Source organism: Pelophylax lessonae (genome assembly GCF_965119305.1).
Source record: "Pelophylax lessonae genome assembly, chromosome: 3".
NCBI classification, from domain to species: domain Eukaryota; kingdom Metazoa; phylum Chordata; class Amphibia; order Anura; family Ranidae; genus Pelophylax; species Pelophylax lessonae.
In genome coordinates, this window is record NC_138770.1 from 687,563,876 (window position 1) to 687,576,919 (window position 13,044).

The following is a 13,044-nucleotide window of genomic DNA, read 5'->3' on the forward strand; positions in this document are numbered from 1 at the left end:
TAATACTTCCTCATATTACTTTTAAACCTTTGCCCCTCTAATTTAAAACTGTGTCCTCTTGTGGTAGTTTTTTTTCTTTTAAATATGCTCTCCTCCTTTACCGAGTTGATTCCCTTTATGTATTTAAAAGTTTCTATCATATCCCCTCTGTCTCTTCTTTCTTCCAAGCTATACATGTTAAGGTCCTTTAACCTTTCCTGGTAAGTTTTTTCCTGCAATCCATGTACTAGTTTAGTAGCTCTTCTCTGAACTCTCTCTAGAGTATCTATATCCTTCTGGAGATATGGCCTCTAGTACTGCGCACAATACTCCAAGTGAGGTCTCACCAGTGTTCTGTACAGCGGCAAAAGCACTTCTCTCTTTCTACTGCTTATACCTCTCCCTATACATCCAAGCATTCTGCTGGCATTTCGTGCTGCTCTATTACATTGTCTTCCCACCTTTAAGTCTTCTGAAATAATTACTCCTAAATCCCTTTCCTCAGATACTGAGGTCAGGACTGTGTCAAATATTCTATATTCTGCCCTTGGGTTTTTACGTCCCAGGTGCATTATCTTGCACTTATCCACATTAAATTTCAGTTGCCAAAGTTCTGACAATTCTTCTAGTTTTCCTAAATCCTTTTCCATTTGGCGTTTCCCTCCAGGAACATCAACCCTGTTACATATCTTTGTGTCATCAGCAAAAAGACAAACCTTACCATCGAGGCCTTTTGTAATATCACTTATGAAGATATTAAACAAAATTGGTCCCAGTACAGATCCCTGAGGTACCCCACTGGTAACATGACCTTGTTCTGAATGTTCTCCATTGACTACAACCCTCTGTTGTCTGTCACTCAGCCACTGCCTAATCCACTCAACAATATGGGAGTCCATGCTCAATGACTGCAGTTTATTGATAAGTCTTCTATGTGGGACAGTGTCAAAAGCCTTACTAAAATCTAGATATGCAATGTCTACTGCACCTCCACCGTCTATTATTTTAGTCACCCAGTCAAAAAAATCTATAAGATTTGTTTGACATGATCTCCCTGAAGTAAACCCATGTTGTTTTTCATCTTGCAATACATGGGATTTAAGATGTTCCACAATCCTATTCTTTAATAGGGTTTCCATTAATTTGCCTACTATTGATGTCAGACTCACTGGTCTATAGTTGCTCGATTCCTCCCTACTACCTTTCTTGTGAATGGGCACGACATTTGCCAATTTCCAATCTTCCGGGACGACTCCTGTTACTAATGATTGGTTAAATAAATCTGTTAATGGTTTTGCCAGCTCACCACTAAGCTCTTTTAATAATTTTGGGTGTATCTCATCAGGACCCTGTGACTTATTTGTCTTCACTTTAGACAGCAATCTTAGAACGTCTTCCTCTGTAAAGACACATGCATCAAATGATTCATTAGTCATCCTTTCAAGTGGAGGTCCTTCTCCTTCTTTTTCTTCTGTAAAAACTGAACAGAAGTATTCATTAAGGCAGTCGGCTAGCCCTTTATTCTCTTCTACATACCTTCCGTCCTTTGTTTTTAATTTAGTTATTCCTTGTTTTAATTTCCTTTTTTCATTTATATATCTTTTTTCATTTATATATCTACTTCCTTAGCAACCATTGACAGCCAGAAGCTGCCCTCCTCATCCACACTGAACACCCTGAATGGAATCCCTGTGAACAATTGAGGGTGACAACACTCCCCCACCCCCTCTCACCCGTGCTCTGCATTGTCACCCTGTCACATGAATGTCCAATGGAGGCTAAGAGTGGCCGTGTTTAACACATTAAATTTGCCCGTTTATATAGAACCAATGTGTTACAAATCCAATAAAGATTTTTTTTTTTTTTTTTAATGTCACTAAAATTAACTAAAAAAAAAAAAAAAATGAAATGTAATTTATGATAAAAAAAAAAGTATTATGTATAAAAGTTGATCCAGTTTGACCAACCAGTGCTACTGAAGATGAAAAGGAGGAATTTTATTCTGTTATTTGTCCCATTAATACCAACACTAAAATTAAATATCAAGTATCGCAAAGTTACTTAGTAATGAAATAAACTCTTTTAAAAAATATTATTCACCTAATCAGATATAGAAGCTACACAGAAATAAAATAAATAAATAAATATAAGTGGCAAAAATTCCAAAAAAGAAACATTTTTTTTTATTTTTTTATTAAAAATTAAATATTTAGTGTTATGAAGTGTTGCCCAAATCATTGAATTATTTGTCATTTTTTTCAAACAAATTATAAAATTAAAAAAAAATTAAGTTGTAATCCTCAAAGGCGTTAGCATTGTTTTTCCTGATTTCCAGTATAGAACCAGCAGATAGAATTCTGGATATAAATGTGTTTTCTGTATTCCATGATATGGATTTCACTTTCATGGTTTGTGTGACCTTTGTTGCAGCGCAGTCAGCACCCAGTCCGGTTACCTGACACTGTCCCTGGCAATTCATTATACTCAATGACCCCCGAGGCCCAGCTCTGCCAGTCATACCAGCATGGAGTAATACTGTAATGTGAAAGGGAATTTTCACACATGGGATCATTTAGCAAAATATCCAGCAGTTACTATAAAATCATTTTGATTTAAAAAAATATTTTTTTTTTTGCAATTTTTTATCAGTGAAAAAATGCCCGGCAGCTACTATAAAATCATTTTAATTTAATTTTTTATTTATTTTATTTTTTTGCAATTTTGCAATGTCTTATCAGTGAAATTACTTTTGCTGAAAAAAATAATAAAATGTATACAGTATTTTTTTAATTTTTTTTTATCACTTGAGCTCCTGTACCTGTATAACCTTTATTGACCTCACATTTCCTTTATAGACCTTCAGTGTGTTGTGCTGCACCGAAATAAAAACTTTGGTGGCGAAACCGAAAGCTCAGAATGCATGAAAATGACAGTTTTAAAAAAAAAATTATATATATATATATATATTTTTTTTTTTTCGTTTAAACTGTCATTGACCCAGTGCATTCTGAATTTTCGGTTTCGCCACCAAAATTTTTATAAAATATTATATGATATATATATATATTTTTTTTTAATATACAGTATAATTGTATTTTATTCAAATATTAAGGATGTGATGTGCTGCACAAAATCTCAAGAAATCGCTGATACTTAAATATTAATTTCTTAAAATATGCGTACAATGTGCAGAAATGTATCTAAAAATAAGTGGATTTTTCACTAATCCCACACTCACCTTAAGGGGACTGACCAGTGCTAGCAGCATTTCTGTTCATCAAATCCATAGTTAGCTCGCAGAATACCTTAATATCATTATGTATTGTATTCAGTTTTTTAATTATTATCATTAATTTAAATGAATGTGATTTTATTGTCGGCACCTTCAGCGTAAGAAAAGCTCAATAAAAATGCATCCCTTAAGCCCCGGAGGATTTGGCTGCTCAATGACCAGGCCCAATTTTGCGATTCGGCACTGCGTGAATTTAACGGACAATTGCGCGGTCGTGCGACGCTGTACCCAAATGAAATGGACGTCCTTATTTTCCCACAAACAGAGCTTTCTTTTGGTGGTATTTGATCACCTTATAAACAAAAAAAAGAGCGACAATTTAAAAAAAAAAATAACAATATTTTTCACATTTTTTTATATGAAATTCTCAAAAAAAATGTAAAAATCAAAATTTTTTAACATTTTCGGCCAATTTGTTTTCTGCTACATATTTTTGGTAAAAAAAATCTCAATAAGCGTATTTTGATTGATTTGCGCAAAAGTTATCGCGTCTTCAAACTAAAGGAAAGATTTATGTTATTTTTTTTTTTTTTTTTATACTAGTAATGGCGGCGATCTGCGATTTTTAGCAGGACTGCGACATTGCGGCGGACAGATCGGACCCCTAACTGACATTTTTGACATTTTTGGAGGGACCAGTGACATTACTACAGTAATCAGTGCTATATATATGCACTGTTACTGTAAAAATGACACTGGCAGGGAAGGGGTTTACACCAGGGGCAATCAAAGATTTAAATGTGTCCCTAGGGGGGTGTTTTCTAACTGTGAGGGGGATGGGCTTATGGAATGAACACAGATCTGTGTTAATAAGAGGATCCCTGTGTTCATTACTGACAGAACAGCGGTCTGCGGTGTTTACAACAGACCAGGAGACCGCCGCTCTGTCTCTACAGGGAGCGATCGCAGGTTCCCGGGGGCAATTGCAGCGGCTGGACCTGCTGATCAGCTTCCCCTGTGGCGAATGGGGGGGGGGGGCGCCTCCGCTAGCGGTCCCACCAAGCTATGTATAGTTACTTCATTTTGCGGGACAGAGCCGCCCTGCCGCAGTATATGTACCGCTGGTGATTGGCGAGAGGTTTGAACTGATAGTGATATTGTATATAAAAATTACAATTTTATTTCTTGATTTGTCTTTTTTAAATAAAGTTTCTGGTTAAAAGTATGTAGGCAGGTGCAGTTTGCTCTCCGTTCAGTAGGTGGCGCTGTGCCACTATACCGATGGGAGATTGTTCCTCCTGAGACTCTGTAGTTGTCGCAGAGGTCGCAGCTGTCTGATTGGATGCTGCAACTTCTGATGACCTCTGACAGCCATCTTGGTGTGGGACTCTATAAATTAGGGTGCCTGTGCTCGTGGGACCGCTAGTGGAGGGCGCGCACATGCACCCATTCACCACAGGAGAAGCTGATAAGCAGGTCTATGTGTTCATCCAGTGAGCCCATCCCCCACACAGTTAGAAAGCACCCATGAAGAACGTAAGATAGGGTTGTAGGAAGGTGCAATTAGCTACTTCGTCACTAGGTGGCTCTGTACCAGAATAGTGTCTGTTTACAGCAAGTAGTGTCATCAGGTGCTAGGACCCTTTTGGACAAGACCCTTCTACATTGATATCAGGGGTGAGTCAGCACCCATGTATAACATATATAAGCCAAGTGTGTGTGTGTGTGGAGAAGGGGGTGATCAGTGACCAATAGATATTTAGAAATGAGGTTTGGGCAAGTAGAAATGTGGGCGTGATTCGGGTGTTCCTACCTGGAAGGTGGGTGGATAAAATGCAGACTCTGGGTAGTTTATCAACGTCCCAGAATCCTGGAGCGTAATGTTGGTAAGCATTCTACAATTCTGTTAGGTTCAACGGATTCCCTTCAATGAAGACCAAATGTCAGACTAACGATAGGTGGGCGTTATATACCGTACATTTTGCTGCACAGTCCTATTGGTCAAAGAGGGTCCCATTACTAGAGTGACCAAAAGGAGGGTGGTGAGGCTGGAAAGAACAACTCTAAGCTGGACCTTTACCTTTATACCAGGGGTCTCCAAACTTTCTAAACAAAGGGTCAGTTTTCTGTCCTTCAGATTTTAGGGGGGGTTGAACTGTGGGAGTGGAAAAGGTCAGAGGCCCCAAAAATGCCCCATTGTTTGTATCAGTGAGAGTAATTGTGCCCCATCATTGGTGTAAATGGGACGTAAATGGGAGGAATTTGGCCCCATAATTGATGTCATTGGGCCCCATTGTTGGTGTCATTGGGAGGAATTGTGCCCCCTTCATTGGTGTCAGTGGAGGTAAGTATGCCTCACTGTTGGTATCAGTGGATGAAATAGTGCCCCAATAAAAGCAAGCATAGGGCTGCATCTGGCCCCTGGGACGCAGTTTGGAGACCACTACGTTACACCATTGATTGTTACATAGACTTTCAGCTTCTCAATATCTATGGATCGAGTCATTGTTTTGGCTTGCACTGAAGATATGGCTGAGGAAGAGGAAGGCCCCTCAAAACGCGTCCTGCGACCCTGGACACCAGGTGGACTACACCATCCATTAGCCATTGAGTGAGGAAACAGAGGCACTTTGTTCAAGCCAGCCAGTCAGAATAGCTTCCCATCCAGCAGATGGTGGGACTGCGACCCGAACTCTGTGTCTCTAGCAGCCCATCCATTTGTATGGGACAGTGCGGTCACCACGGGCTCATCCTCCCCCTGGTTTTTACATGGGTGTCTTTCATTCACTTTTGTGAGTATCCATCTCTTAGTTCTTTTTATTAAAGTCTGTTGGAACTTACTACACTAGAGTGGTTGTGCTGCCCCCCCCCCCCCCCCCCATTTAATTTTTACAATATACACAAAGTTGAGGTATTCACATGTGTTTCTTCAGTTCTCTATTACACTGGTTAGGCCCCGCCTACAATTATGGGCTCCCATACAGGGGAGGACAAAAGAGACGATAAACAGGAAAGCTGTATCTTTGTGTGCTAAATCAGCCAGGACTCTGGAATAAAGGCGCACAGTGGAGGAATAAAGAAGCACAGTCATTGAATAAAGACGCACAGTGGAGGAATAAAGGCGCACAGTGGAGGAATAAAGAAGCACAGTCATGGAATAAAGACGCACAGTGGAGGAATAAAGGCGCACAGTGGAGGAATAAAGAAGCACAGTCGTGGAATAAAAAACGCACAGTCCGGGAATAGGTTTTTAAGTTTTATTTTTAGAGAAGAATGACAGCGATGTTCATGAAAGGCACCCTCCGGGGGGATCAATTCTGTCCCCAGAGTAAAACCTTTAATATCAGAGACAGGCAACCTTGGTTTTACAACAGTGTTCTGCCAAAAAAAAATGAGGAAAGGTGGAGGTGCTGCTTCTAGTAATGTATTTCCCTCCTTACGGGGCTGAGAAACGGTTGATCATTTTCATTGGGTTTTGACCATTGTCTGACTCCCTGGACGCTCATACTAGTTCCAGGGCAGGAAATCACACTCAGAAGAGGTACCCCACCCCACACACACATACACTCCCAGGAACCAGTATGTGGCCTGGAAGTGTGATGATTACCTCGTCCAGAGATGGATTTTAGCCTCTTCATAGACCATGCTGTACGGATCCTTAACTCCTCCAGGTTTACACCTAAGGCCCAGTATAGTTTGGATTAGGGGTTAAGGTTGGGGGTTAAGGTTGGGGTTTAGGGTTGGGGTTTAGGGTTAGGGTTAGAGTTACAGTTAGGGTTTAGGGGTAGGGTATAGGGTGTAAGGTTAGGGTTTAGGGTTTGGGTTAGGGTTAGAGTTACAGTTAGGGTTTAGGGGTAGGGTGTAAGGTTAGGGTTTGGTTTAGGGTTAGGTTTTAACTCCAGGTTTACACCCAAAGCCTGGTAAAGTTTGGGTTAAAGTTTAGGGTTAGGTTTACAGTTAGGGTTAGGATGTAGGGTTAGGGTTTAGGGTTAGGGTTCCAGGGGCGGTGCTTCCACTAGGCAAACTAGGCAGCCGCCTAGGGCGCATTGCCTCCTAGGGGCGCAGCCATGAGTCAGCACTCACTCTCCGTCATGAATGATCCTTGTGAGCTGAGGGGGGGGGACGGCAGTGGGGGAGGAAGTAGGGACAGAGGAAGATGCCAGGTGTCTGAGGCAGTGGCAGAACTACCAGGCCCTGGCTTTCCACCATTGTTGGGGGAGCCCCAAGGGGCAGGAAAGAGCCCACCGGAGTGCTACCTGCATAATGATCCTCTTCATCTGGAGCGGAGCGGCCTAAACCATGGAGCTGTGGTGACCACTGTGGTCCAGGAGAGGAGCGTCCTGGGAGAAGGAATAAGCAGGATGACGGTGAAAGAGGGCAGAGTGCAGACCACTCTCTTCATACTGCCCAGTGAGTGTCCCCAGAACAGGGGATCAGGGTCCCTTAGTGTGACATGGAGGATCCCTGGTGTGAAAGAGAATTGGGGTCACCAAGTATGCCATGGGGAATATGAGTCACCAGGTGTGAAATGGGGGAGAGGGGTCACAAGTGTACAGGGGTTCCTGGTCACCAGGTGTGCCATGAGGAATTGGGATCCCTGAGTGTGCCATGGGGGATTGAGGTCCCCAGGTGTGACATGGAGGAACATCAGGGTCCCCAGGTGTGACATGGAGGAACATTGAGATCACTGTGTATGACAGCATGACATGGAGGAACACAGGGGTCCCTGGATATGACATGGAGGAACATCAGGGTCAGTGGGTATGACAGCAGTATATGGAGGAATATTGGGGTCCCAGGATGTGACATGGAAAAACATCAGGGTCTCTGGGTGTGACATAGGGGGACATCAGGGTCCCCGGGGTGTGACATGGAGGAATATGGGGGTCCCTTGGTATGACAGCATTACATGGAGGAACCATCAGATCAGGGTCACTGGATATGACATAGATCTGTTTTTAACCCCTCCCCATTTTTTTTTTTTGGGGGGGGGGGCGCAAGTAGCTGATCTTGCCTAGGGCCTAAAACAGTCTAGCACCGGCCCTGGTTAAGGGTTAGGGTTAAGGGTTAGGGAGTAGGGTTAGAGTTAGGGTTTAGATTTGGGTTTAGGGGTAACGTTAGGGTTGGGGTTTAGGGTGAGGGTGTAGGGTTAGGGTTTAGAGTTACGGTTAGGGTTTAGGGGTAGGGTTACACTTAGAGTGTAGGGTTAGGGTTAGGTTTTAACTCCAGGTTTACACCCAAAGCATGGTAAAGTTTGGGTTAGGGGTTAGGGTTAATGGTTAGGGAGTAGGGTTAGGGTTTAGAGTTAGGGTGTACAGTGAGGGTTTTGGGGTAGGGTTGGGGTTTAGGGTTACAGTTAGGGAGTAGGGTTGGGGTTTAGGGTTACAGTTAGGGAGTAGGGTTGGGGTTTAGAGTTACAGTTAGGGAGTAGGGTTGGGGTTTAGGGTTACAGTTAGGGAGTAGGGTTGGGGTTTAGAGTTACAGTTAGGGAGTAGGGTTGGGGTTTAGGGGTAGGGTTGGGGTTTTTCCCTTCATGGTAAGGGTCAGGACTTAGGGATAGGGTTAAGGACCTCCCCCAAAGGTCAGTAGGCGTGTTCTCAAAGTTCAGGAGGCGTGTTCTCAAAGTTCAGGAGGCGTGTTCTCAAAGTTCAGGAGGCGTGTTCTCAAAGGTCAGGAGACATGGCTTCCCTCCACCAAGTGTGCTTTCCAATGTAGAAACACTGTAAACAAGCTTTGCACGCTTTGTATGCTTGCAGGCTTCGTGCATTGTGTGCGCTCGCCTATTTACTTAGTTAATCCTAGCTAAGTTGGAGGTCAAGCAAATTCGGGGTCAAGCTTTAACCCAAAGTCTGGAGAATTATCTTTCCCATGAATGCATTGGTTTCTAGAAGATTTGTATCACTGTCTGTGTGCCATCTGAGGAATCTTCTTCTGTAGGGGTGATTGGTGTCAGAAGAGGCGATGTGTGGGATTTCCCCAAAAAGGGCCACAGACCGGATTCAAAACCTAGAAATTCTAATGGTTCCCACTTTACCCAAAAGTAAACCTGGAGTTGGACCCCAAGTCTTCAGATATGGATGAAGGACTTTGCATGGTGGAGTCCCGAATGGCGAGACATTTCCCTAATGTGAGACCCAACAAGTGACTCCCGACCATGAGAATGGAATCGCTGCGTAGATCTGAAGGGAGCCTTAGAGGATGATTTGCATCTCCTGACCTCCTGTATCTGAGGCTGGAATGTTTTTTAGTTTTTTTGTAGACTGGGAAGGTTTAGATTCCCTGTTGGGTTTTTATTGTTATAGATTCACTCTCTGTGTGTGTCGGTGACTAAAACAAGACAGGAAGTTCTGGGAAATCCAACATTTTTATGGTTGTACCTAAAAGGAAAGTGAGGGGAAGTCTCCTGATGGGGACATCTTCTCCAGTGACAGCTAAGAAGGAATTTCCAATCACTTTGGAGAGATTTTCTCTCATTTCCTGTAACTTCTCCGGGAGAGGAATTCAAGGAAATCCCCCCAATGGAGGGGGGGGGGGTAAACATTTCGTCATTGAAGACAATGAGAAGTTTTGGCCATATATACATTGTAACTGAAGTTGGGTAGCCGGTCGCACTTTGGAGAATATTCTCCTGCACACCGCCCACCGATTGCCCAACTTTCATTTAAATATATAAAAAAATACAAAAAGAAAAAAAAGATCAATATTTGGGAAATGGAGGTGCGTTTATTTGGCAAAATAAAATACAAATTTCCCGACATCTTTATAACTGATAGAACTAGACACAATGATGGTAATGGGGGGGCTGCAATCATCTATTGTAGGGAGATAATGAAGGGAATGTTCCCTATTAAAGCACTTCAACAGTGAAGACCGCGCATTCTCAGGCTGCGCTGGAAAATGATTTGAAGGGTTTCTCCACCCCAAAGTGGTATCTCAGTTTTCCGTAAATGTTAGCGAGTGCAGTTTTGAGCTCCTCCCACCGGCTGAAGCGTGCAGTTTTAAGCTCCTCCCACCCACTGGGGCGTACAGTTTTGAGCTCATCCCAACCACTGGGGCGTGCAGTTTTGAGCTCCCCCCACCTGCTGGGGCTTGCAGTTTTAAGCTCCTCCCTCCTGCTGGGGCGTGCAGTTCTAAGTTCCTCCCACCCGCTGGGCTGTGCAGTTTTGAGCTCCTTTCACCCGCGGGGCGTGTAGTTTTGAGCTCCTCCCACTTGCTGGAGCTTGAAGTTTTGAGCTCCTTTTGCCCGCTGGGGTGTGCAGTTTTGAGCTCCTCCCGCCCGCTGGGGCGTACAGTTTTGAGCTCCTCCCACCCGCTGGGACGTGCAGTTTTGAGCTCCTCCCACCCGCTGGGACGTGCAGTTTTGAGCTCCTCCCACCGGCTGGGGCATGCAGTTTTGAGCTCCTCCCACCCGCTGGGATATGCAGTTTTGAGCTCCTCCCACCTGCTGGGGCGTGCAGTTTTGAGCTCCTCCCGCCCACTGGGGCGTGCAGTTTTGAGCTCCTTTTGCCCGCTGGGGTGTGCAGTTTTGAGCTCCTCCCGCCCGCTGGGGCGTGCAGTTTTGAGCTCCTCCCACCCGCTGGGACGTGCAGTTTTGAGCTCCTTCCACTGGCTGGGGCGTGCAGTTTTGAGCTCCTCCCACCCGCTGGGATATGCAGTTTTGAGCTCCTCCCACCCGCTGGGACGTGCAGTTTTGAGCTCCTCCCACCCGCTGGGACGTGCAGTTTTGAGCTCCTCCCACCCGCTGGGGCGTGCAGTTTTGAGCTCCTCCCACTCGCTGGGGCATGCCGTTTTGAGCTCCTCCCACCCGCCAGCAGGTGATTTAACCCATCAGTGTCCTGCCATAAACAAAGTATCAGTTGTCACCCACTGATGGCACACTCCATTAACAACTGATAACTAAAGCTGACTTCGGCCCCTTTCACACTTGTGCGACTCTGGACTGCAAAGTTACATGACACCCCATGATTTCCAATGTGTATAAAGTTCATATCTGTGCGACTTCAAAGTACTCCCTGCACTACTTTGGTCTTTTGGTTTGATGCAACTTGAGGTCCATAGACCTCCAGATTACACAGGCACTGCTTAAAGTTGCAGCAAAGACACGCGACTTTCAGGTCGCACAAGTGTGAAAGGGGCCTTCCAGGCAACATACACTTAAGGCCCCTTTCACACTTGTGTGAGCTAAAAAGTCGCACGACTTTGCCGCAATTTTTTGCCACGATTTTTCTGCAACTTTGACCGGACTTGAAGCGATGTCTGTGTAATCATGAGGTCTATGGACCTCAAGTCGCATCAAATTTTGACTAAAGTAGGGATTACTTTGAAGTTGCTGGGACTTGAAGTCGCACAGATATGAACAGGACTCATTGGAAATCATGGAGTACAACTTGTCATGTGATTTTGCAGTCCCAAGTCGCAGGACGAGTCGCACAAGTGTGAAAGGGGCCTTAAACACATACTGTAGATACACATACTGTAGATACACATTCTGTAGATACACATTCTGTAGATACACATACTGTAGATGGGATGCGTTTTACCTTCCAAAGGTTTTAACATATTTTTGCAGTTTGTGATTCAGGCACTCCTGGCAGACAGCTTAGCCAGGTGGTCTGCAATCTCCACTGCAGGATTAGGACACACCCCAGTCTGGTAATTGGACAATGAAGGAGCAGAAGGACACTGATGAGGTCACTCCTCTGGACACCATTCCTGTCTGTCTGTAGGTTCTGTAAGCAGCCGCAGAGACTGATGATTGGCTGATAGCTCAGGTACGCCCTCTCCAGGTTACAGGAGGCGGATAGCAATGTTCTGTCCCTGGTCAATCAATAACCTTCTTGTATTGAATTCTGTAACTGCCCCGCCTCCCTTTATAAATCGCTACACAAGCTGCTGGTGCGATACAAATCCTGTATAATGAACACATAATCGCATTGTTGTTGTATGTATAGTAGAAGAGAATCATGTGACCTGAAGGTACAGAACCCCCCAAAAAAACCCATCTAATTGCTTCACTGAAGCAGAGTCAGGCTCAGTATGATGGGAATTGGAGGACGTTCGTTGCCCGGATTCAGCGATTTAACATTTGGTGTCAGTTTTATGGAGTAAACAATGGCGGTGTCACTGAAGGCGTTGTCCCACCACACACAGCGCCGAAGGAGCGCAATTCTGGCTGGAAGCTTTGGGATCCGTTAAGCCCAGACTGGTCTGTGATTGGCCGTCTTTCTGCGCAGCTTCGTCAGACCTGGAATGAGAAAAGAGGATTATGGAGACGCTAACGAGAAACGACTTTATTGTGCTAAGCGCGGCGCGCTAATCGCATTATCAGACATATTCTGGGACGCGATAATCTGCGGGCGGCTAAATTTACTGCAACCGATTCCTTCTTCTCTGAGCAAAAACATTCCTTCATACGAGCCGAGCCAACATTCAATCAATCAACACTACCGGTATATATACTAAATAACTATATACTCTACTATATATACTAAATAACTATATACTCTATACTATATATACTAAATAACTATATACCCTACTATATATACTAAATATACTATATACCCTACTATATATAATACTATATATACTAAATAACTATATACTCTACTATATATAATACTATATATACTAAATAACTATATACCCTACTATATATAATACTATATATACTAAATAACTATATACCCTACTATATATAATACTATATATACTAAATAACTATATACTCTACTATATATACTAAATAACTATATACTCTATACTATATATACTAAATAACTATATACCCTACTATATAATACTATATATACTAAATAACTATATACCCTACT

General features: G+C 43.5%; 1 protein-coding gene across 1 annotated transcript in view; it reads right to left on the bottom strand.

The window, feature by feature from the left end:
• Positions 1 to 12,259: 12,259 nt before the first annotated feature.
• The window catches only part of PCARE (photoreceptor cilium actin regulator), a gene marked incomplete at its 5' end in the record, with an annotated part of 37,610 nt that continues 36,825 nt past the window's right edge, over positions 12,260 to 13,044 (bottom strand). Inside the window, one exon of the mRNA XM_082251811.1 lies at positions 12,260 to 12,455. Within this exon, the coding sequence (XP_082107937.1) occupies positions 12,332 to 12,455 (124 nt within the window). The 3' untranslated portion in view covers positions 12,260 to 12,331. The remainder of the gene's footprint in view (positions 12,456 to 13,044) is intronic.